The following is a 23,317-nucleotide window of genomic DNA, read 5'->3' as shown; positions in this document are numbered from 1 at the left end:
GGTCTGTACTCTTCAGTCCAGGGGTAGGGACTATCCAAAGAGTCTAGCAGTAGATTCAGGGTGGGGCTCTGGCCTGGTGTTTATTGCATGGCAACTCCCCCCCATTTCCTGAGCTGCCCTGGGTAATCCTGGGTATAAAAGGGTTGCATTTCCTGCTCTAAGAGCACTTGGAGGCATTTCTAGCCAGGGACAGGAGTCATGAACCTTATGCCAGTGCTGACCCTCCTGGGTGTCACGACTCTGCTACCCGGTACATGAGAAATCCCACCTGGAAGGGGACATCTGTCTCAGGAAGTGGAACAAGGTAACCGACTGAGATGAAGCTGATCTTCCCACCCCAGGTGTACCAGCTCTGAGATGCCAAAGCGGCAAAATAGAGGCTGTGCGCAATGCCTCCGAGCTGCCCCTTAAGTGGAACACCGACAAGGAAACTTGTGAGGTTGGTGACGGTTGCCAAGACCTGGTTATGCTTCTGGAGAATGGTAAGAAACCCCTTGAAGATCCTGGTCCCACTGCCCTTGGGCATCCTGCATCCCTGGGAGGGACTCTCCCTCAGCGGCAGGTGCAACCCATCCATGCCCAGTCCCTTCTTTCTCAGCATCTCACCTACTTCGGGATGCCCACACTTACTCCAGGATCCTGGAATCCCAATCCCCACCTCCACCCGCTTTCCCTTCTCCATCCAGGACCCCAAATAAACTTGTTGATCAGCAAGGGCTGTGTTAAGATCGAGGACCAAGAGCCCCAGGTTACCTGGCTCAGGACCGGTCCTGGACTCTCTATCGTCTCCTACATCCGTGTGTGTCGCCATAGTGACTTCTGCAATGATGTGTCCAGCACTAAAGTTCTTGGAGACCTACCCACACCCACAGGTGCCACAGGCAGGAAGAATGACAGGAGGGGACGGGGGGGGGGAGTCCTATAAGGAAGGGGTGGAGTTATGGGAGAGAAATCAGCACACAGGATTATTCTTTTACAAACACTCACTTACCAACGGAAGTTTGGCCAGCTCACTGGCTCCATCCCACCCTTTACTGCACATCTGTCCTTCTCCCTCTTCCAATTCACTCACCCTCTGTCTCTTCCCACCCTCTCTTCCCTCCATCCTGCCTCAGAACACTCCTGCCAACATTCTACAACAGGGTTGGAGTTATGAGCTAGCTATATTTTCTGACGTTGAACCACCAGCCTTCAACTCTGGAGCTTCATCCCCCCACACTCTTCCAGCATGGTGCCTCTTTCTGGGTGGCTCTCATATAGGTTTCTGTGTTTCCTTTACCTAAGGGTATGCTCATGCATATGTAAAGAAGCCAGAGTCTAACTTGGGGTGTTCTTTCTTATAAACCATCTAGTTAGTGTCTTTGCAGCGAGGTCTCTCCTTGGAACCTGGAGCTAGTTCACAGATTATTCTTGGCTGGCTGACCAGCCAGCCTCGGGGATCCACTTGGCTCTGCTATCTATCAGGATCATCAGTAGACGAGTGCACCTGGCTTTATACATGGGTGCAGGGAACTGAAAGCAGATCCTCATGTTGCCAAGGCATGTCACCCCAGCCCTGGCCTGGGACTTCATCTTTCCTTGCTGCTGTCACGTGACATCTGGGCAATGGCGCACTGGAGGATTTGCTGAGCAAATCCTCACTTTCCTTCACTGTTTAGCAGAAGCTGTGGGTGAAACCACAGCCCCTTTCTGACTTCAGTCCCGGGGTCTCTGATCACCTCCATACCCTTTCTGTCCTTGATTCCCCAGCTAGATCATAGCCTGAAATCCCTGAAGCTGGGCCTGTATGAGGGGAACCTCAGGAAGAAATGTTGGGTAACAAAGTAGGGAGGAGGTGTCTGAACCACAGCCAGGTCCTCCCCACTGCCCCTCACCTTATCTGTCACCTGCAGTTCCAGGGACCCTGAGCTGCCCACTGTGCCTTTCCGAAGATGGTTGTGAGAATGCACCCATGCAGGTCTGCCCCGCAGGCAGCACACACTGCTACAACGGAGTCCTCAGGCTCAGGGGAGGTAAGTCTGGAGGTCGGGCCCAGGGAGGGGGGCGTGTTAGGCATTGATATCTGAGTGTCTGGAGAACAAGGGTAAACTGAGTTTGGGCACTGAACCTGCAAGAAAGTGCAACTGGCCTCCTGGAGCAGGGTTTGCCTGAGATTTGGAAAGTTTGTCAGCTTTCTCTCCCCGCCCAGACCTCTTACTCTCATCCTCTTCCCCTTGCCTAGACAACATAATTACCAATCTGAAGGTGCAGGGCTGCATGCCCCAACCAGACTGCAACCTGCTCAACGGCACCAAGGCCATCGGGACCTTGGATATGAGTGAAAAGTGTGGTCTTCAGTTGGGTGAGTAGGAAAACAAGGCTGAGCCTTGGCACGAGATCATCCTTACAAAGTGTGGAACACCCTAGAGCCACAAACCAAGGCCAGCCATTCCCAAGAAGTCCAGAGGGAGCGCGAGGACCCTTCCAGAGGGTGACTGGAGGGCTAGAGAAGGCATGCCAGCTGCGGGAGACAAGAAAGGGGTGTGGTCACGGGCAGAACTAGAGAACGGAGACACAGCTAATGTTGAACCAAAGGCGGGTGTTCTGGGTGGAACAGAGGGGCGAGGAGGAAGGTTCCTCTGTGGTGTTTTGCAGCAGTTAGCTCAGGACCATATGCTGAGGCTCTGGGGGAAGTGATGCCAGCCTTCTTTGCATGGGCCTGGGAAAGTCGAGGTCTCCTGGCAGCTTTTGTTTTAGTGGGTGTGGGTGTGTTCATGTGTGAATGGGTGGATGTGTGTGCCCCCATGTGTACATGTGTGTGAAGGTCAGAAACCTCAGACATCACCCTCAGGAACTTCACCCACCTCCTTTGAGATGGCGTGTGTGTGTTTGTGTGTGTGTGTGTGTGTGTGTGTGTGTGTGTGTGTGTGTGATGCCAAGGGTCTGAAGTTTGCCAATTCGGCCAGGCTTGGTGGTCAGTGAGTCCCAAGAATCCACCTGCCTCTGCTTCCTTAGGACTAGGATTGCAGGCATGTACCTTACACCCAGAGTTTTGAAGAGTATTTTTTTAGTGTGTGTGTTTATGTGTGTAGGCTCCCAGAGAGGCCAGAAAAGGATGTCCCTGGTGTTATAGTCGGTCACGAGCTGTCTAATGCAGGGTGATGGTATCTGAACTCGGATCCTCTGCAGGAAGAGCCACCGCTCCAGCCCTAACACACACCCAGCTTTCCCCTGAGTGTTCGGGATCACAGATTCAGGCCTTCACGCTTGCTTAGCAAACACTACTCTGACTGAGTCTCATCTCCCCAGCTTGGTGTTGACCTTTTTTCCCAAGCAGATGGAAAAGCCTGAGGATTTGGCTGGATATCACTAACACCAAGAACTGCTGCCTCTAGTAGCACAAGGGAGGTCTACAAAGGGGGCCAACCTGTTAGTGTTTATGACATGTGTCCCATCAGAAAGGCGTCTCTTGGGGCCTGGGAAAGCCCTTGAGGTGGGTTCCATCTCCCAATCCAGGTCCACAGGCTCTGGACTGCAACAGTGTGGCCTTAGACACTCTACGGAATGTATCAGAGCTGCACCTGAGCTGGACAACTGGCTGGAAAACCTGTGAGGCGGGCCAGGGGTGCCTTGAAACATTGATGCTAATACAGAATGGTAAGAAGAGGCCCCGCCCTATCACTAGTCACTCCCACTGCATGCCCCTCCCACCACATCCTGGGAATGACTCCATAACCCACCTCCCTGGCACTGAAATCTAGGACTCCTTCACGAACAGGGGATCCCTTCCTGTGCCTGGGCCCTTCCCTGCTAGCAGCTGTGCTACCTCTCACTCGGACCTGGAGGTCTGTGCTCCCAGCAGCCTCCCTCTCTTTCCAGGACAAGAATTTCACATGGTTCTCAGTAAGGGATGTACTAGTGCTGCAAACAGAGAGGCTCAAATCACCAGGCACAGAACAGGCCCTGGAATCTCTATCATCACGTATGTCCATGTGTGCCGCCACAGGGACTTCTGTAATGACCTGTCTACAACTGAAAATCTTTGGACTCCATCCCCTGACACAGGTACCATAGTAGGAAGAATCCCTAGAGAGGGGAAGGGGTTGTCTCGAGGAAAGACAGGGTTATGGGATAGAAGTAAGCACACAGGGGCTATTTATTTTATTGCAAATTTTTAAATTTTTGTTGGTACTAGGGATGGAATCCCGGACCTTGCACAAGCTAAGCAGGTACTCTCCATCACTGAGCCACACCCCCAGACCCTCAATGGGGGATTCTAGGTGTTGGGGGAGGCTGATCCTTTGTTCCTGGCCACCCAGACTCAAAATAACCACACAGAAACTGTAGTAATTAAATCACTGCTTGGCCTATTAGCACTAGTGTCTTATTGGCTACCTCTTATATCTTAAGTTAACCTATTTCTATTAATCTGTGTGTCACCACGTGGCTGTGGCTTATGGGCAAGGTTCCAGCATGTCTGTCTCCTGCGGTGGCTGCATGGCATCTCACTGACTCCACCTACTTTCTCCCAGCATTCAGCTTAGTTTTCCCACCTAGCTCTATTCTGCCCTATCACAGGCCAAAGTAGCTTCTTTATTCATTAACCAATAAAAGCAACACATATACAGAAGGACTTCCCACATCACCTAGACAGGGTCTCTACCACTGAGCCACATCTGTAACTCCTCACTGGAGGATTCTACGCAGGGGCTCGACCAGTGAGTGACATCCCCACCCTTGGGGCTGTTTAAAATCACCACCAACTCTACTGACTGGCAGCCTGTTAGCTCCCTCCACCTTGACCTCAAATGACTTCCAGTTCCGGCTGTGCATCTCTCCTATGGTCCTTCCTGGATCCCTGTGCTGGCCTTGTCTGCACGCACCTCACTAACTCTCCCATGTTTGTTTTCTGATGCTGAACCACCAACCTCAGAGAGGCCTTGCTCCCACCTGGCTCCTCCTGCTTTCTCTAAGGCTGATTTGGGACCCTAATGTCACATTTAGTGTCTTCTGCACTTCCTCTTTCTGTTGAACATTAGTCTAGAACATTCCCTTCTTGTTGCCTGGTATCAAAAACAGCTTGAGACGATGCTTTGCGTCTTCCTATTCTGAAACAGGACAGCTCTCTTTCCCTTGGTTATTTAGCAGAAGCTGGGAGCAAACTGGGGTGGGGACTGCTCAGTGTTAAGAAAACTGTTGCTCTCCATAGGACCCAAGTATAGTTCTCAGCCCTCACCTTGGATGGCTCACAACAGCCTGTAACTCTAGTTCCAAAGACCCCGAAGTAGAGGCACCTACACACACATACGCAAACCCACCCCTCACCCTCCACCTACACAAAAATACACATAATTATAAATAATAAAAATAAATATTTTCAAAAAATAAGTTTGGAGTAAAGTCAGTGGTCCCTTTGAGTTACTCTCATTCTTTCTTACTTAAGTTCATGTCTCTTGTCCAGCCTCGGAAACTCCCCCAGACCCCACTAGGAAAATAGCACCTCTTATGTTCTTGGCCAGAGGCCTCTTCTGCGCTCTCTACCCCTTTACTCCTGCAGCTGGGCCTGTACACAGAGAGTGGGGCATGCTGGGGGAATGAGTTGGGAGTCCTTTGAACCCAATCCAGAATCCCTACTGTCCCTCACTGCATCTACTGCCTCCAGTCCCAGGGACCCTGAGCTGCCCACACTGCCTGTCAACACGTGGCTGTGAACACGCACCCATGCAGGTCTGCCCTGCAGGCAGCGCACACTGCTACAGTGGAGTCCTCAGACTCAGGGGAGGTAAGCCTGGACATGGTGACCCTACCAAGTGGATGAGGAGGACTGGAAGTCGATATTCAGCATCTGGGAAGTGAGAGTAGACAGACAGGGTATAAGACCCAGAGCGGGGCAAGGCAGGCCTCCTGGAACTGGGCTTGCCTCTGAGGTTTGCATGATCCTTATGTCAGTGTCTCTGTCTCTCCCCATCTCCTCCTCTCTTCCTTTCCTAGGGGGCATAACCACCAATCTGAGGGTGCAGGGCTGCATGCCAGAGTCAGGCTGCAACCTGTTTGATGGCACCAAGGTCATCGGACCCATAAGAGTGAGTGAGGATTGCGGGCCCCAGTCAGGTGAGTTTCATACAGGAAAAGGAGACGCATTCCCTGCACTGCAGCCTTGACAAGATGATCCTTGTGGGGTGTGGGACACCCAAAGCCACTCACCATGGCTAGCCAGCCCAGAGCATCACTTGCTCAGATGTGCGCAAGCAACTGGGAGAGGGAGATTCTTCAGGGAGGCTGTGGCAGCAGCATCGAAAGGTATCCAGGTAAAGGAGATTGGGAGTGTGACCCAGGACACAAAAGCATTGAGGAGAATGTTGGGTAATTCTGGAACTAGTGAGCTCATGTGGCCCTCCTTACGGAAGGACAGGCTCAGTGGGAAAGGGCCAGGTGCACCTGCTTGTTTGTCCCCATTCTATACACCCAGTCCTGGCGTCAGCCTGGGTCTCAGGGTTCTTTTAACCACCTCCAGTCTCTCCATCCCCTTCTCCCATCCTCATCTATGATACCCAGCAGCCTCACTCCATTGGAAAGAAAATCAGAGAGAGCAGAATGCAGGACTCAAGTGGGGGCTCAGGGAGTGTCCCTACTTGTGCAGCCACAGTGGCACGCACCTGGCAGGTGTGGGAGGCGGTGGAGTTTCTCAGAAGGGATGCAAGGTAAAGAGTAGCTATCGGAGAGACAGAAAATAGATTAGGAGTATTATCTTGCCTAAGTGCCTGGTCTTGTCTGTCCCAGCCTCAGGTTCCCTAACATGCCTGTGTCGTCTTAACCCTCAGAGCCTCAAAGAGAGCATGTAGACTGTGTTGTTTCTGATTTCTGGCTGGCTTTCTTGTCTGCGGGTTAGAGGGTAAAGACGTTACACGGGAAAGGAAACACAGACACGCGGAGGTCCCACGTGGGTGCACTTTTAATGGGGGAGGGGTAACAACGGGCAGGTACAGGTGTGCTGACACGACAGGAAAGGCGGGGAAAAGAGAGAGAGAGCTCGAGGCGGCCCTCGCTTTTTAACGGGGAATGCAAAGGCTTCTGGGAATATGTCTGTAGTCCAGGAGAATGCTGGGAGCTGTAGTTCCGCAAAGGAACAACAGACGGGCCTGGGGAGATGGCTCAGCAGGGAAAACACTTTCCACACAGCACGAAGTCCAGAGTTTGCAACCCCAGCACAGTGTAAAACTGAGCAGAGTAGCACACATCCAAACCCTAGCACTGGGGTTGAGAGAGGGGAGGGAAGAAACAGATAAATTCCCAGAGCCCCTGCTACGCCAGTCAGTAAGGTCTGGGTTCAGTGGGAGTGTGTATCTCAAAAGATAAGGTGGAAGATACCCAGAATCCACCTCTGCCCTCCACATTCGTGTGCACACACAAAGCACACACACCTGCATGCTCACACATCTGCACACACACATGCATGCTCACACATCTGCACACACACATGCATGCTCACACACCTGTATATAAGCATGCATGCACACACACACATGCATGCTGGCACACTTGTATGTAGGCATGCATGCTCACACACCCGCACACACATATCTGCACACACATATACATGCTCACACACCTGCATGCTCACACAACTGTACATACACATGCATGCACACACAAACATTTTAGAGAGTTGAGTGGATTCCTCAAATGTTCCTGTTTGCATTTTATTTATTTTTTTAGTACATTTACCTATTTATGTGTGTGTGTTCATGTGCACACACATGGCCATGCTGTGCGAATGGCGGGGGAGGGGCGGGTAGAGGAACTTCAGGGAACTGGTTTTCTCTTTCCATTATCTGAGTTCTGGGGACCGATCTCAGGACTCAGGTCGTCAAACTTGTCGACAAGTAGCTTAATCCCCAGTGCCATGTTGGCCTTGTTTGAGTTTTAATTTGTCTCACAACGTTTGACTTCACTACTTGAGTTGTGCGTCACTGCTTCATGTAGCAAGTACAGAGGCGGTTTATGGTGGCTAGCCGGTAATCCCGGAAGTCAAGCTGAGAGACCTCCTTGATAGGTTTTCTCCTCCTATCCCAGGCGCTCAGGCCCTAGAATGCAGGAGTGGGCAAGTAGACGCCCTAAGGAAAGTGTCGTCGCTGCCCCTGGACTGGACAACCGGCTGGGAGACCTGTAAAATCGGCGAGGGGTGCCAGGAAACAGTCTTACTCATAGTGAATGGTGAGACCGGAGCCTCGGTGTGTGACCCACCCCTTCTGGCTCAGCCCTGCCCCTGGAGTTCTGCCTGGAATTCGCGAGGCCACGCCCCCAGAGCCCAGTCCCCACCCACCATCTCACCAGCAGCAGGCCGCCCACCTCCCCGAGGCACAACATCCCACCTCGACCCCCGTCATCCTGACCCTCCCGGTCTCCCTCTCTCCTTCCAGGACCCAATGTGAACTTGGTGTTCACCAAAGGCTGCACAGCAGACGAAGACCACAAGCCCCGAATCACCCGGCACAGAACAGGCCCCGGAGTCTCCATTATCTCTTATACCCACGTGTGCCGCCACTGGGACTTCTGCAATGACCTGTCCTCCACCCATCCTCTCTGGATCCCACCACCTGTCACAGGTGCTAGAGGGAAGTGGGGGTCACAGGAGCAGGGGAAGGGGTAACAGAATGAAGGACCGAACTGTGGTTCTAAAGAGATCACTAAAGGTGTTCATTTCAGGCTGCCCCTTGCTGTGCCCCGCCCCGCCCCGCCCCCACCCCGTCCCACCTGGACTTCTGTCTCTCTCTCTTACTCCCTCACCCCTCTCTCAGGCTCCACCAATTCCTTCCTTCTCCCACGTGCCCTGAAATCTGCACCTCTGAACTCCCAGGAGCACTTCTCATAGTCACAGAACAGCGAACTGATGGTTTTTCTTTTGTGTGTGCGCGCGCGTGCGTGTGCACAAGAGTAGAGGCTAAAAGGCACAGGTGACATTCCTCAGAAGCCATACGCCTTATTTTTTGAGACTGGAGTCTTTTATTGGCCTGGAGCTCACGCATTAGAGTAGATTGGCTGGCCAATGAGCCCCAGGGACCAGTTCATTGCCACCTCCCCAACTTTGGCATTCTGAGACTATGCCATTCCACGTGGCTTTGGGATTCGGGGCTCTGCAGCAAGCGCTTTACCTACAGAGCCATCTGATGATGACTTTTCTGATGCTAAATCACGGCAGATTCTGTCACAGTCTGACCTTGCCATCCCGAATAGTCCTTTTCTCTCTGCTGGGGTTAGTCACTAACGGGGGTCTGTCACGTTTCTTCTCCAGGAAGGATCCTGGCTTGTAACTTCCCACTGGCCTTCCCTGATGTTTGTTTGTTAAACAGAGTATGAGATGGTCTTCTCTGGAATATTGGTACCTGTCCTCCTTGACCTTCTAATAGACTTTGAAGTCACTGGTACTTTCCAGGACACCCCCTTCCATCCTTGGCCAAGTCCATCTCTCTGGTCACAGAAAAGACACTGCTGGTTGGCAGGCTCAGGCACTCAGGCCTGGGGTCTCCACAGTCTTTCCTGCCTTCAGGCATGATGCCCTCTTAGGACACAGAGTTTTTGTCTTTGAGCCACCATGAGACCCGAGGGCACCGAATAACTTAACTTCATTCTTAGGACCACTGGGGCCTCCCACTGCCCCTCACTGTGACTTGTCTCTCAGGTCCGGGGTCCCTGCGTTGCCCATTGTGCCTTTCCAAAGATGGCTGTCCAAAGAATGCCCCCGAACAGGTCTGCCCTGCAGGCAGCTTGCACTGCTACAATGGAGTCCTCAGCCTCAGGGGAGGTAAGCCTGGACCTGGGCTGCTGGGGGACTGAATACGGTAAGCCAGTAAGCTGGGAGGGAGAGAGCTGGGTAAAGTGAGTGAAGGAACTGAGCTTCCAGGAGTGTGGGGCCAGCCTCCAGAGCTGGGCTTGCCTCTGAGGCTCACATAATCTGCCTGTGAACTCTCTCTGTGTGCTTCTCTGTCTCTCCCTTCTCCTCCTATCCTAGGAGGGCTCATCTCCTATCTGAAGGTGCAGGGCTGCATGTCCCAGCCAGGCTGTGACCTGCTCAACGGCACTCAGACAATTGGACCCATAGATGTGCGTGAGGACTGCGGTCCTCAGTTAGGTGAGTCGTATGCTGCATCCCCCAAGCAACAGGATACTTGTGGGGTACCCCAAACTACCAACAGAGGCAACCCAAAGTAGCCATTTAGATGAGATCACTCTCCAGTGTTTGCCTGGGAGGAGATTCTTCAGAGAGACTGCTGGAGTTTGGGAGGTGGTGGACCAAGGAGAGACTGTGGCCAGTGATTGGTGAAGTGGCTTAGTGAGTATCATCCTTACTGACCTGAGTTCTGCCCCTGAGACCCACATAGTGGAAGGAGAGAACCCATCCTAAGTTGTCCTCTGGACCCCACTTGTGTGCCGTGACGTGTGCACACCCACAGCACACAAGTAAGTGATAAAAGCACGATGCTGGCCCAGGTGAGCCTGTGGGTGTTGGAGATGAGGGCTGAGTGGAAGGAAAGTCCAGGTGCAAGGTGGTCACTCTGCATGGGATTCCATGCTGCTGTCAGTGCTGTGACACCTGGCAGGGGTCCTGAGCGCAAGAAGAGCTTTCTGATTGCATCTTTTCGGTTTATTGTCATGTCTTCATTGTGCAGAGTGGTGGGTTTTATACTGGCATTTTCATTCAGCTGTGTTGTGTACTTTGACCCCAACTACTTTCTTCTCTCTCTTTCCTCTTTTGCTAGCCCCCTCTTTTCCCCAAATAGTCTCCTTTCTTCTTTCGCATCATAGATATACAAATTTAGGGGTGTGCATGTGTGTGTGTGTGCATGTGTGTGCATGAATGTGTGTGTGCATGTGTGTGCATGTGTTTTAGCATGAGAGAACACGTGAAATGTTTCTTTTTGAATCTGTTTTATTTCATTTCATGTAATGATCCGCAGTTCCTTCCCCTCCTGCTTTTTTTTTTTCCGAGAGAGGGTTTCACTGTAGCTTTGGAGCCTGTCCTGGAACTAGCTCTTGTAGACCAGGCTGGCCTCGAACTCACAGAGATCCACCTGCCTCTGCCTCCCGAGTGCTGGGATTAAAGGCGTGTGCCACTGCTGCCACCACCACCCGGCTTTTTTTTTTTTAATGACATTTCTTTCTTGTTCTTTTAAATATCTTAACGTATATTTCATTACTATTAATATAATGCACTTTTAACCACTGTCTTGGGGGCCAGCCTCCAGCAATACAGGGCCTTGGCAGGATCCACATAGTGACAAGGCTAGAATTTGCTGTCTAGAGTGGGGGTGAGGGAGTGGGGAGTGAGAGGAAAAGACACCCACAAACTCTCTTGATGCTTTCCTTCTTCATTCTCTTTTTTATTGTCCCTCTCTTTCCTCTCATGCTGTTTCGCAGCTTTTCTACCACAGCAGACTCTTCCAGGCAGTACAAGAGTCAAAGCAGTTGCGTTCCATTTCCCAAGTGAATGATTATAGGTAAAAACATGTTTTCCCTCTGTGAGTTCGAGACCAGCCTGGTCTACAAGAGCTAGTTTCAGGACAGGCTCCAAAGCCACAGAGAAACCCTGTCTCAAAAAACCAAAAAAAAAAAAAAAAAAAAAAAACAAAAAAAAAAAAAAAAACATGTTTTCCACCCTCACAGGATTAAACATTTTATATATTACAGGGGAAAAACAAATTACCCCAGAGCCCACATACATACATACCCAAGTAACTTGTTACAGATTAACCATGTGGCCAGCAAGATGTTCTCCTCGGGTCTTTTACTGGCAGGCTGCATTTGCAGCTACAAAGAAAGGACCAATTATTTTATTACTTATCTTGAAAGGTCTGTAGTCCCGTGGCTTTGCCTAAATGAGGCTGACCCATCAGGGGATTCCCTCCTGGTGGAACTTCAGTTGCAGCTCCCTGATCCTCTGGCACGGCCGATGGTGACTTATGCTTTTGTGAGTGTGATGTGTGTATGGTATGTGCCCACTAGGGTGCCTAGCCCAGACTCCCAACGTTCACCTGTCTCACTTCCTAATGCTGGGATTTCGTGGGATACTAGAGATCTGAACTTGGGGCCTCTTACTTTCACAGTGAGCTCTCATGCATGAAGCTTTGGGCTCTACCCCCAGTAGAAACTAAACCAGCAATGATAGAACATGCCTGTCATCCAGGCACTTGAGAGGTAGAGGCAGGGGGATTCGATGTTCAAGGTCATCATCCCTGGCTGTACAGCAAGCTTGAGTCCAGCCTTAGCTACACGAGACCCCGTCTAAAAGGAAAACAGCAACTCCACGGTGTGCGTATGCCGTGCATGTCCACAAGCCTGATTTGGGGCAGCCTTGGGTCTCCAACTTCTACTTGACAGACTCCATCTTCAGCCATCCACACCTGTATGTAGTACTAGGGACCCCCGTAACCTTGCTTCATAGAAATAAAAGTCAGGCCGGGTGATAGTAGTGCGCGCCTTTAATCTGGGCCCTCGGGAGGAAGAGGCAAGCATATCTCTGTGAGTTTGAGGTCAGTCTGGTCTGCAAGAGCTAGTTCTAAGATAGCTATGGCTGTAACACAGAGAAACCCTGTCTTGAAAAACCCAAATAAATAAAATAAAGGAAAATAAAATCATAGAGAATCAAGGGGCCTTTAGATATGGTGCAGAAGGCAACATTTAAGTGGGGACTCTAATGCGTCCCCATGATGTACTTAAGTGTATTGCCTGTAACACACGGGATTGAGAGCCATGGACAGCCTCAGTAATGACAGCAAGGCAATAGGGAGCCATGGTAGGGAAAGAGGATCCAGTAGGAATCTGGCACACTGGAAGTATGACCTTCTCTGACCTAGCCTCTGTTTCCTCTTCTGCCTGTCTCTAATGTTAAACCTTCAAGAGGGGACAGAGTGAGTGCTACCAGCATTAACCTTTATATGGGCTCCTTTTCTCACTGCTAGATCTGGGGACCTGAGGGCATGGACTAGACGGCACAGGCACCAAGGCTTCCTGCCCTGAACTGCAGGAGAGAAGGCTCTTGTTGCTCTCTGTGAATGAAGTCCCGCCAGAGAGTCAGTTCGATACTGAGAGGAATTTGCTCTCTCTCCTCTTTCTAGCTGAAGAGGCTCTGAAATGCCAGTATGGAGCATTGGAGATCACAAGGAATGTATCACAGCCGCCTTTCCATTGGACAGCTGGCCAGACAACCTGTGGTGTGGGTGAAGGCTGCCAAGACACGTTGATGATGATAGAGAATGGTGAGACGGGCCCTCTGGGGACAGACGCCCTTTTACTTGGCCCTGCTCCCTTAGATCTGTTGGGCAACAAAAGGTGACCTCCACCCCACCTGCCCATTTCTGTCTGTCCAGGGGAGATGGTGAGGTGGATTGTCACAAAAGGCTGCACAACAGCTGAGGACCAAGAGGCCAAAGTCACGGAGCACAGGAAGGGCCCAGGGCTGTCTGTCACCTCCTACACCCGAGTGTGCCGCCTAGGAGACCTCTGCAATTACCTGTCTACCACAGCCCCTCTTTGGACTCCACCCTCTGTGACAGGTGAGGGAGGGCCTTGGGGAAGCCAGCTGCTGGGGAGAAGGAGTCATGGTGCCCTTGTTTTTCCCACAGCAGGGCCCCAGTCCCTCCTCTCCAGGGCCCCAGTCCCTCCTCTCCAGGGCCCCAGTCCATCCTCTCCAGGGCCCCAGTCCCTCCTCTCCAGGGCCCCAGTCCCTCCTCTCCAGGGCCCCAGTCCCTCCTCTGCCTTCTCTCACCTGCAGTTCAAACTCCCCCAGCTGGCCTCTTCTTGCAATCCTGAATTAAGCAGATTTTCTTCTTCTTTTCTTCTTCTTTTCTTCTTCTTCTTCTTCTTCTTCTTCTTCTTCTTCTTCTTCTTCTTCTTCTTCTTCTTCTTCTTCTTCTTCTTCTTCTTCTTTTTCTTTTTAATGACTTTAGTTTTAGTTGTGTGTGCACACATGTGCACAGGTTCCTGCGGAGACCAGAGGAGGACACTGGATTCCCTAGAGGTGGAGTTATAAGTTGTGAGCCTGGCAACATGGGTTCTAGGAGCAACACTTAGGTCCTCTACATGGGTCTTATCAATTCTCTTTTTTTCATATTTTTTATTAAAATTTTTTCTTTTCATTTTAACTATTAACCCTAGTTTCCCCTTCCTCCCCCTTTCCAGCCTCCTTCACCTCCCACTTCCCACCTCCCATCCACTCCTCAGAGGGGGTAAGGCCTTCCTTGGGGAGTCAACAAGGTCTGGGATACCAACTTGAGGCAGGACCAAGCCCCTCCCCCATAGCAAGGCATCCCACCATAGGGAATGGGCTCCAAAAAGCCAGTTCATGCACCTGGGATAGATCCTGGTGCAACTGCCAAGGGCCTTTTTTTCCTTAAACATGCAAACCAATGTTTCCCCCTTCCTCCTCTCCTCCCAGTCCCCCCACTCCTGTCCCCACCCCCACTCTCTACTTCTGTTCTGAAAGGGGCTGGCCTCCCATAGATATCAATGAAACATGGCATATCAAGTTGCAGTAAGACTAAGCACCTCCCCATGTATTCAGACTGGGCAAGGGAACCCAGTATGAGGAGTAGGGTCCTGAAAACCAGCAGAGTCAGAGACAGCCCCTGTTCCCATTGGCGTTATCCATCCTTACCTGCTGAGTCACCTCTCCAGCTCCAGATCTTTTTGCTTTTTCTTTTCATTCATTTTGTTCAATTATGAGTGGGGGCTGCCCGGAGGCACCAGGGAGTCTGTGGAGCACAGCCAGGCAAATCTGTTCTGTCCTCCAACATGTGGGTCCCAGGGGTTGAACTCAGAAGGTCTGCCTTGGTGACCGATACTTCACCTGCTGAACCTGCTCACTGACCCCCTGGGTGAGCGTCTGACAGACCCCCAGCCTCACACTCTGGCCCCAGCAGCCCTGCTTTCCCTGCATATTTTCCCTCTTTCCATATGGCTGGCGTTGGTTCACTCGCCTCTCGTCTGGGGCTTTCATATTTCTTCCTCCTACTAGACACTGGGTTCAGGCTGCCCACTATCCCTGTGTGGTGCTAAACTGGCAGGCTTTGTGTTTCTGTGTTCTGGACTACTTTGTGATGAGGGATTTTTCTCAATTATTTAGGAAAAGCTGTGAGTAAAGCCACTGCTTGCTTGCCTGGTGCTCCTCTCCTAGTCTGCCTCTAGCCCCAAAGGTCCTCACAAGCTCTCCCTATGCCCCACCCCAGGGTCTCTGCAGGCTCTTCCTGCCCTCCTAACCACAGCCTCAGTTCCCTGTGGTCAGACTTGCATGAGAGGAGCTCAGGAGGGCTTGCTAGGGAGACTGAGGAATGTTGGGGAACTAAGAAGTGGTAACTGATCCAAACCCAGAGACTCCCACTGCTCCTCACTGTGTCTGTGGCTCCCCAGCCCCAGGGACCTTGCGCTGCCCACTCTGCCTTTCCAAAGATAGTTGTGAGAATGCACCCATGCAGGTCTGCCCCGCAGGCAGCACACACTGCTACAATGGAGACGTCAGGCTCAGGAGAGGTAAGTCTGGACGTGGAGACCCTGGGAGTCTGAACATGGTAGGCTGGGAGGGGGGCTGCTGGGTGTCTGGGGAAGAAAGGTAAACTGAGCCAGGGAATGAGTAAGGAACCAGCCTCCCAGAGCAGAGCAGGGCTTGCCTCGCCTGCAAGGCACCCATGACCTGCATGTGTGAGCAGTCTGTCTCTCTCCCCTCTCCTCCTATCCTAGGGGAGATCATCTCCAACCTGAGGGTGCAGGGTTGCATATCCCAGCCAGACTGCAACCTGCTCAACGGCACCCAGACAGTTGGACCCATGGTTGTACGTGAGGAGTGCGGTCCTCAGCTAGACAGTCAGCAAATGAACAAAAGTAAGTGACACCTTGTGCTGCGGCCTCAAGGCAAGATGATCCTTATGGGATATGGGACTCCGAAACGGACCAGCCCCGACCATAAATTATTTCTCAGGACCAGAGGGGAGGCGCGGGATTAAAGACACAACTCACATGGCTTTATCTGGAGGGAGATTCTCAGGGATCCCTCATGAAATCCTGAAAATTCCTAGCGTTTATTCTCCAAACAGCCTTTATACCAAAACGTAAACTGAGGGTAAATTCATTAGCATTCTGTTTCCCAGGTAACCAGGTGAATGACTTTAGTCACTTTTACATCTTTCTATGCCCTCTCTGTCATGTCTTCCTATCTTCCTGCTCTGTGTGCCTGCTCTGTCACACAGGCTGAATTGGCATCTCTATCCCAGGCGTCCTCCAAATTACAAAGAAGGAGCAGAACAACATTAGCATATCCTGAGCCTGGCGACAGCCTGTCTGTAAATGCTAGGCCACCACCTCCTGTAAAGCAGGTGCAAACTGTAACCCAGTGCTGTGGGAGGCAGAGACAGGAGGCTCTTGATGATTGCCAGTCTTCAGCCCAGCGACGGACACTGTCTCGAGGGAGGGATGAGGAGGAAAGCAATAGAAAAGCACATTTGTCATTCTCACCTGGCCTTGGCACACGCATGTATACATACATTAAAATAGAAAAGATTGGTCACCAGAAAACTATGACTGCAGAGGCCCTGACATAAGACAGACAGACAGACAGACAGACTCAACAAGAGGATGGAACACTGGTGGTGTTGAGCTGTGATTTCACTTTCCAAGAAGATGAGGTGATTCTAGGATGAAGGCAGAACTACTCCAAGCAGAGAAATCACCAAAGCCAGGGAGTCAGGATGCCACCTAGTGTGATGGGATGCAGAGCTAGGCAGAATCCTGGTGGCCAGGACCCCTTGCAAGGCCCAGCTGAGGAGGAACTTTCTCCCAGCACTGAGGAACCATGGAAGGCTGCAAAAGAAAGTCGGGGAGGCAGAGGCCAGACCGTTCTTCTTCCTTTTGATTAGTGCTCATTAATTAAGTCTGTTTTTTGTTTCTAAGATTATGAAACACTGACAGTCTACAGTATGGTTTAAAAATGTATCCCAAGGGCTAGAGAGATGGTTCAGCTGGTAAGAGCACTGACTGCTCTTCTTGAGGACCTAGGTCCAATCCCCAGCACCCACACGGTAATCAACATGTTTGTAACTTCAGTTCTAGGGATCTAATGCCCCCTTCTGGCCTCTGCAAGGACTGCATACATGTGATGCACAGGCACACATAGTCACAATCTCATACACATAAGAGTAATCTTTCCTTAAAAAGAGAAAGCACATTCTACATATCATGTGCATGCCACACAACAGCCACAAACATGCAAACATGCATCATCACACTGTGCTTCATATTTCGCATCCCACACATTTTGGATCCTGTGTTCCTCATTTACATGAGGAACCCCAGAAACCTCATGAGCCCTCCCTACAACAGAACCCATAGTTCAAGGTACACACAGCACATGCTACAGGCCACACCCAAACTAAATACAAATAATACAGAACACCCACCTGCCCAACACACATACAAGGCTATACCACACACATCATACATCTGTACACACCATGTGTGCATCCCTCACATCTCCACATAGCGTACACAGAAAACCTATGCATGCTGCCTGAAACACAACCCTTGGAGGAGCATCGCTGTCCCTGATTGGGTTCAGTTGGGCATTTAGCATATGCTCATTGGGGTTCAGCAAAACCCACTGGCAGAGGCTAGGAGCATAGAATGTGTGTGGTGGGGGGAGATCTGGGGGAGCAGAGCAGCTCTTGCAAAAGTTCGCAGTAAGGGCCCCATCGGCCATTTTAAGAAATCAGATCTTATTCTGGAGAAGATGGGGACCTAGCAGAAGTTTCTGTCTTCTCGGGCTTCTCAAGAGTTTCTCAGACCTGACAGGATCACCTTGTCCTTTAAGATGACCCCTGTAAGAGCTGGGGGGTAAAGAAGGTGGGGGAGAAGTAAAGAGGAGATCAGAGAGACCCCTGACAGGCAGGCAAAGGCCCTGGCATCTTGCAGCTGGGGGGAAGCATTAGAGGCAGCCACAGTGCTCAGGTGCTGCAGTTGCTGTGCAGCATAAGCCACAGGGTTTCCTGGAGAATGCAGCAGGGGCTGGAGAGAAAACATGGATGAGGATTTGGGCAGCTCTGCCTCTTGTGCCCCAGGGGAAGGGGCCACCTTTGAGCAGGATGAGGAGGATGTGGTGGGATGGAGCAGAGAGTGCAGATCTGGTTGCAGGAGCAGGGCAGCTGAGCTGCACATTCTCCCCTGGGAAATGAGGAGATGGCCAGTGCCGTACTGGGGGCCATCATGGGGATGCGCTTGTGGACACGCAGTGCCAGCTCCCAGAATTTCTGCATCCTGGGGCATGTGAGGTCATGCGATGATCATGTGAGGTCGTCAGGGAAGGTCAAGCTCAAGGTCCTCTAACTGGACTGCTGTGTTCAACCCTGACCCTAAGGAGACTGAAAGCCAAAATTCCGAGTCCAGCTCTGCCACCTCCTGCCTGGGTGACACTGGACAAACCCCCAACACTTCCTGCCTCTGCTTCCCTCCCTTGAGAATGCTGCCACCTGCTATGGGGCTGTGGTGAGGAAGTGAGGCAGTCCTGTCAACAGTGAAGACAGGAGCTGGCTCTGCAGTCCCAGTGCTCCAGAGACAGAGGCTGGAGGACTGCCAGAGGGAGGCCAGCCTGGACCACGCAGCTAGAGCCTGTCTCAGACACACACACACACACACACACACACGCACGCACGCACACACACACACACACACACACGTACGCACATGCACACACACACAGTGGATGTAGTGGGCTCATCTGTGCAGTCATTTCTGTATCCAGGCACCATGCAGGCCCAGTGCTCACTAGAGGTCAACCTAGTGATCTCTTTGGAATCTAGGGCTTCTCAGTCCAAAGAAATCTATTAGCTGGGGAGGTGGCTCAGGAAATAGGTGCTTGCTATGCAAACATAAAAACCTAAGTCCAATTCCTAGCACCCATGGAAAAAGATACACAGAAAGAGAGAGAGAGAGAGAGAGAGAGAGAGAGAGAGAGAGAGAGAGAGAGAGAGACAGACAGACGGACGGACAAAGAGAGCTATGGTGGAACATGCTTGTAATCCCAGCCCTGGCAAGGCAGCGATGGGCAGACCCCACGACTTGCTGCCCAGTCCTCCTCACCTACGGCCTTACTTCAAGAGCTTCAGACCACTGAGCCACCCTGTCTGGAAAAACAAGTCAAGGGTGGCTGAGGTGGCTCATCAGGTTAAAGCACTCTTGCCTGACGTCCTAAACTCACTCCCTGGCCCCATGTGGTGGAGGGAGAGAACTAACTCCCGAAGTTGGGTCACATACAGAAACCCACATATACACACACGCGCACACACACACACACGTACGTGCACACACACACAACGCGCTCACGCATGTGTCATAAAAATATATAAATAAGAAAGGAGAAGCTTTGATTGAGAAATGAAAGTACATGCTGTGGGAAGCAAGATGTGTAACTCACTCAAGATGGCACCTGGGATTTCCTCTGGCTTCCACATGCATGCACACACACATGAACAGGAATACACACATGTGTGCACACACAAACACACACAAAAGGTAAAGGTAGCTTGAGACTACCTTCCCCATGAAACCCCATGGGGAGTATAGAATGGCCGAAGAGGGGCCCTCAGTGGAGGAGCAAGTCTTCCTCAGGAGGCTCTGAGGGGTGCAGGTGCTCAGGGAGGAACAGGGTGAATGGAACTACAGGCTTGGGGACTGTGACTTCTGAGTCCCTTAATCCAGACGGGGATGTCACAGCCAGGGCATGGGGAATATGACCTGGAGCATGATGGCCGCCCTTAGCCCGGAAGCTGAGGGGCAGACATGGTGGCTCCCTGACTCTCACTAATCTTGATGGTTTTTCTCTCCACAGGTGCTCTGACATGTTACAAGGGGGTCATGATTAAGTTTGGCAGTAGCTTTGCTAAGGAAGCTGTCGAGTGGTCTGCTCTGTCAACCAAAGTGTGTGAACCTAAGGAGTTATGTCAGGAGACGCTCCTCCTCATAGACGTAGGTGTGTGGGATGAGACGAGAGCCGCACTCCTGCACCAGGCCAGCACAGCCCTACCCTGGGTTCTGTGTCCTGCAGTTCCTGCCCACCTCCTCCTCTTTCTGGGCTTGCCTTGCTGGGTGGCAGTGTAAGGTAGCCCCAAGCCCGGAGATGAGAGCAGTGTTCGAACAATGGAAAGGGCCCTGATGACCGCCATCATTCGAAGCATTCTCGGGCTGGGTGTGGCTCAGTTGGTTCAGTGTCTGTTTACCATGCCGAAAGCCCTGAGTTTGATCCGTAGCACCAGGTAAACTGGGCACATCTGTAATCCCAGTGCTGGGAAAGAGGAGTCAGTGAAATTGAGATTTAGTGCCATCCACATCTATATTGTGAATTCAGGACCAGGGTGGGCTGAGACTCTCAAAGAGAGAGCAAGAGAGAGAGTGAAGCAAAGAGCTACAGAAACTGAGAGAGGAAGGGAGGGGGAGAGACAGGAAAGGAAGGGGGTAGAAGAGATGGTGAGCTCAGTGAGGCTGCAGCCTGTGGGAGGGGCTCAGGGAGACTGTGGAGACAGTGTGCAGTAAGGTCTGCAGGGGGGGCAGGGCAGAAGGAGCCAGGCAAGAGCTTCAGGCTTTGACTGACACAGAACATGCTCAATTGTGTCCTTCCTGTGACTGGGAGCTTCAAGGGACCCAAGAACTGGGCTCCCAGGCCTTGTCACCCTCCCCTTCCCAGCCCAGCTTTCACTCTCTTATACCCACAGGACCAAGGACACTCCTCCTAGGGAGCAAAGGTTGCTCCGGCCGTGGGGCAGAGGACAACAGTGGTATCTCCATATACTCCCGGCCCCCTGGAATGCTGGTAGCTTCCTACACACGCTTCTGTTCCTCCAACCTGTGCAATGAAGCCAGCAGCAGCAGCGTCCTGCTGAACTCCCTCCCTCGTCCAAGTATGGGACCCAGACATTTGGGGGTTCAGCTGGTGGCTGGCGTTGAGAGCATGCAGTGTGCCTCAACTTTTCTCTCTGTCCTCAGATGTCCCTCCCCCTGGAGACCTGCAGTGTCCGGTATGTGTAGAGTTGTTTGCATCCTGCTTTCAGAGCACCAACTTTGTCACCTGCCCTCAGGGGACCACTCGCTGTTATAAAGGGGACCTTGTGCTCCAGGGAGGTGAGTACGGGAAGGAAAGAGCCAGGGCTCCAGGGTTTGAGGATGGAGGGTTGTATCAAGATGAGGCTACCTCAGATGGAAGGAGGCTGAGCCTGGACCCCTGGGTCTGAGGGAGAAGAACTGGGCCTGGACTCATGAGGCTGAAGGTTGCCCTTTAGCCCTGTCAGGGAGTAGAACTGGGACCTGGAGTCCTGGGTGGAGGAAGGAAGGCAGGTGTTAGATTCAAGGTTTGGGGGAGAAGGATGGATGGGTCTGGGATTCCTGGGTCGGAGTTTCCCAGCACTGCTGGACTGTGGCACCCCTGACTGATCTTCACCCTCCAGGTGGAGTGTCTTCCAAACTGAGCCTTCAGGGATGCATGTCCTCACCTGACAAAAGCTTACTGGGTGGCTCTAGAACAATCGGGATCTTTTCCACAAAAGAACTCTCTGAGGATGAAGAGAGAAATGATCAAAAGCCTCTGGGTGGAGGTGCCTCGGCCTCTTCCCTGGCTTGGGTGTTAGGGCTGGGGCTCTTCTTAGCCCTTTGTTTGTAGGGCTTTGTCCTTTCTGCTGAACCCATTTCCCTGCAATCCTTAATCCCTGTTGGCCACCCATACCCAGCCCTCCTCTGACGTCATAACCTAAGACCTTACACTTGGAACCTTCTGCCCATGCTGTCCCGATCCCTCACCTCACATCACTGATATTGATATATGGGAGCCACTGATCTCACCCTGTGCCAGTGGACACCCACATATTGGCCATACATGTGGAATAATAAAGTCGCTGTTGTTTCTCCAAATACTGGGTTTCTCTTTATGCGAGTAGATGATGGCAGGCAGTGGGATCATGAGAGACCCGCTGCCAAGGCCAGCCTTCCTGTGTCTGCCCACAGAGTCCTCAGGGTGCTGCCACCTAAAATGCTGGGCCTCACTGTGACCTGGGAGGGGCCCGGAGCACAGCAAAGGGCTTTCACCTCTCCTGAGTAGCTGGGTAAGAGGCTCTGAGTGACACAAGTCGGCGTTATTGACACGGGAGCAGAGAATAAGGCTTGATTAACAGTTTCTTAGGGCCATTACCAGGTAAGTGCTGCTATTATAGGCTTGAAAGGGTGAGGATCAGGGAACACACACACCATACACATACCATACACACACATACCATACATACATACACTGCATCCACACAACACATGCACCACATGCCCCATACACACACCACACACACACCATATCCACACAACATTTACGCACACCATACACAGACATACCATACACATATACACCACATCCACACAACACAGACACATCACATGCACCATACATACACCACACGCACACACCACATACATGCAACATACAGACATACAACATACCACATTGACACAACTACACACACATCCATACAACATACACACACACACAATGTACACACACAGCATTCACACATCCACCCACACCACATCCACCATACACACCACATCCATACAACACACACACACACACACAGAGTCACTCAAACACAGGTGTTACATTTTCATGCCAGACTGAAACTCGCATTTCAGAGTTTCAGGCTCTGTGAGAGAGGAGTGGTATTGTGGGAGAATTGTCTGTCTTCTGTCAATCATGTTTTAAGTAAACGCTGATTGGCCAGGCAGGAAGTATTGGTGGGTCAACCAAACAGGAAGTAGAGGTGGGGCGATGAGAACAGGAGTATTCTGGGAAGAAGGAAGCTCTTTCCAGAGTCCTGCACAGACCACCGAAGAAGCAGAATGTGATCTGCCCAGCTGAAAAAGGTACAGAGCCATGTGGCTAACATAGATAAGAACAATGGGTTAATATATAAGAGCTAATCTGAAGCCTGAGCTAATGGGCCAATCTGTTTATAATCTTATGGAGACCTCTGTGTGATTTTCTTTGGGACCTTGCCGACTGTGGGGTACCAGGTGGGACAGAAACCCCAACAAGCTGGCCCTCACGTTACAGAGTGGAGACTTTTTTCCCCGCCCACGGGCTGACTAAGGCAGTTCCCACAGATCTGACGTCCACACCATGGGGAAGTGGAAGAAGAGTGAACCTAGGGTACAGAAGCAGCGGGCCCAGTCCTCAGGGTCCCTCAGTGAATTAGCTGCTCTGCTGCCTGTCAAAATGTGGATAAGGGAGCGGAAGGTTCATCGTAGCTCCTGGTTTGATGGGATGCAGGTGATC

At 51.6% G+C, this 23,317-nt stretch overlaps 1 protein-coding gene across 1 annotated transcript; it reads left to right on the top strand.

Annotated features, from left to right (window-relative positions):
- The first annotated feature begins 198 nt into the window (after positions 1-198).
- On the top strand, positions 199-21,664 carry Cd177 (CD177 molecule). Its single transcript, XM_005361163.2, has 17 exons — positions 199-250; positions 342-482; positions 687-872; positions 1,893-2,012; positions 2,222-2,341; positions 3,496-3,636; positions 3,859-4,044; positions 5,642-5,761; positions 9,989-10,108; positions 13,098-13,232; positions 13,344-13,529; positions 15,382-15,501; positions 15,709-15,831; positions 19,844-19,984; positions 20,724-20,909; positions 20,995-21,129; positions 21,453-21,664. Exons 1-17 carry the CDS (start codon positions 199-201, stop codon positions 21,662-21,664), a joined length of 2,424 nt encoding a protein of 807 aa, XP_005361220.2.
- Positions 21,665-23,317: the final 1,653 nt, after the last annotated feature.

This window comes from Microtus ochrogaster, linkage group LG4 (assembly GCF_000317375.1).
Source record: "Microtus ochrogaster isolate Prairie Vole_2 linkage group LG4, MicOch1.0, whole genome shotgun sequence".
Lineage (NCBI taxonomy): Eukaryota > Metazoa > Chordata > Mammalia > Rodentia > Cricetidae > Microtus > Microtus ochrogaster.
Note: the sequence above shows the minus strand (reverse complement) of the source record. Positions and strands in the feature narration are given on the sequence as shown.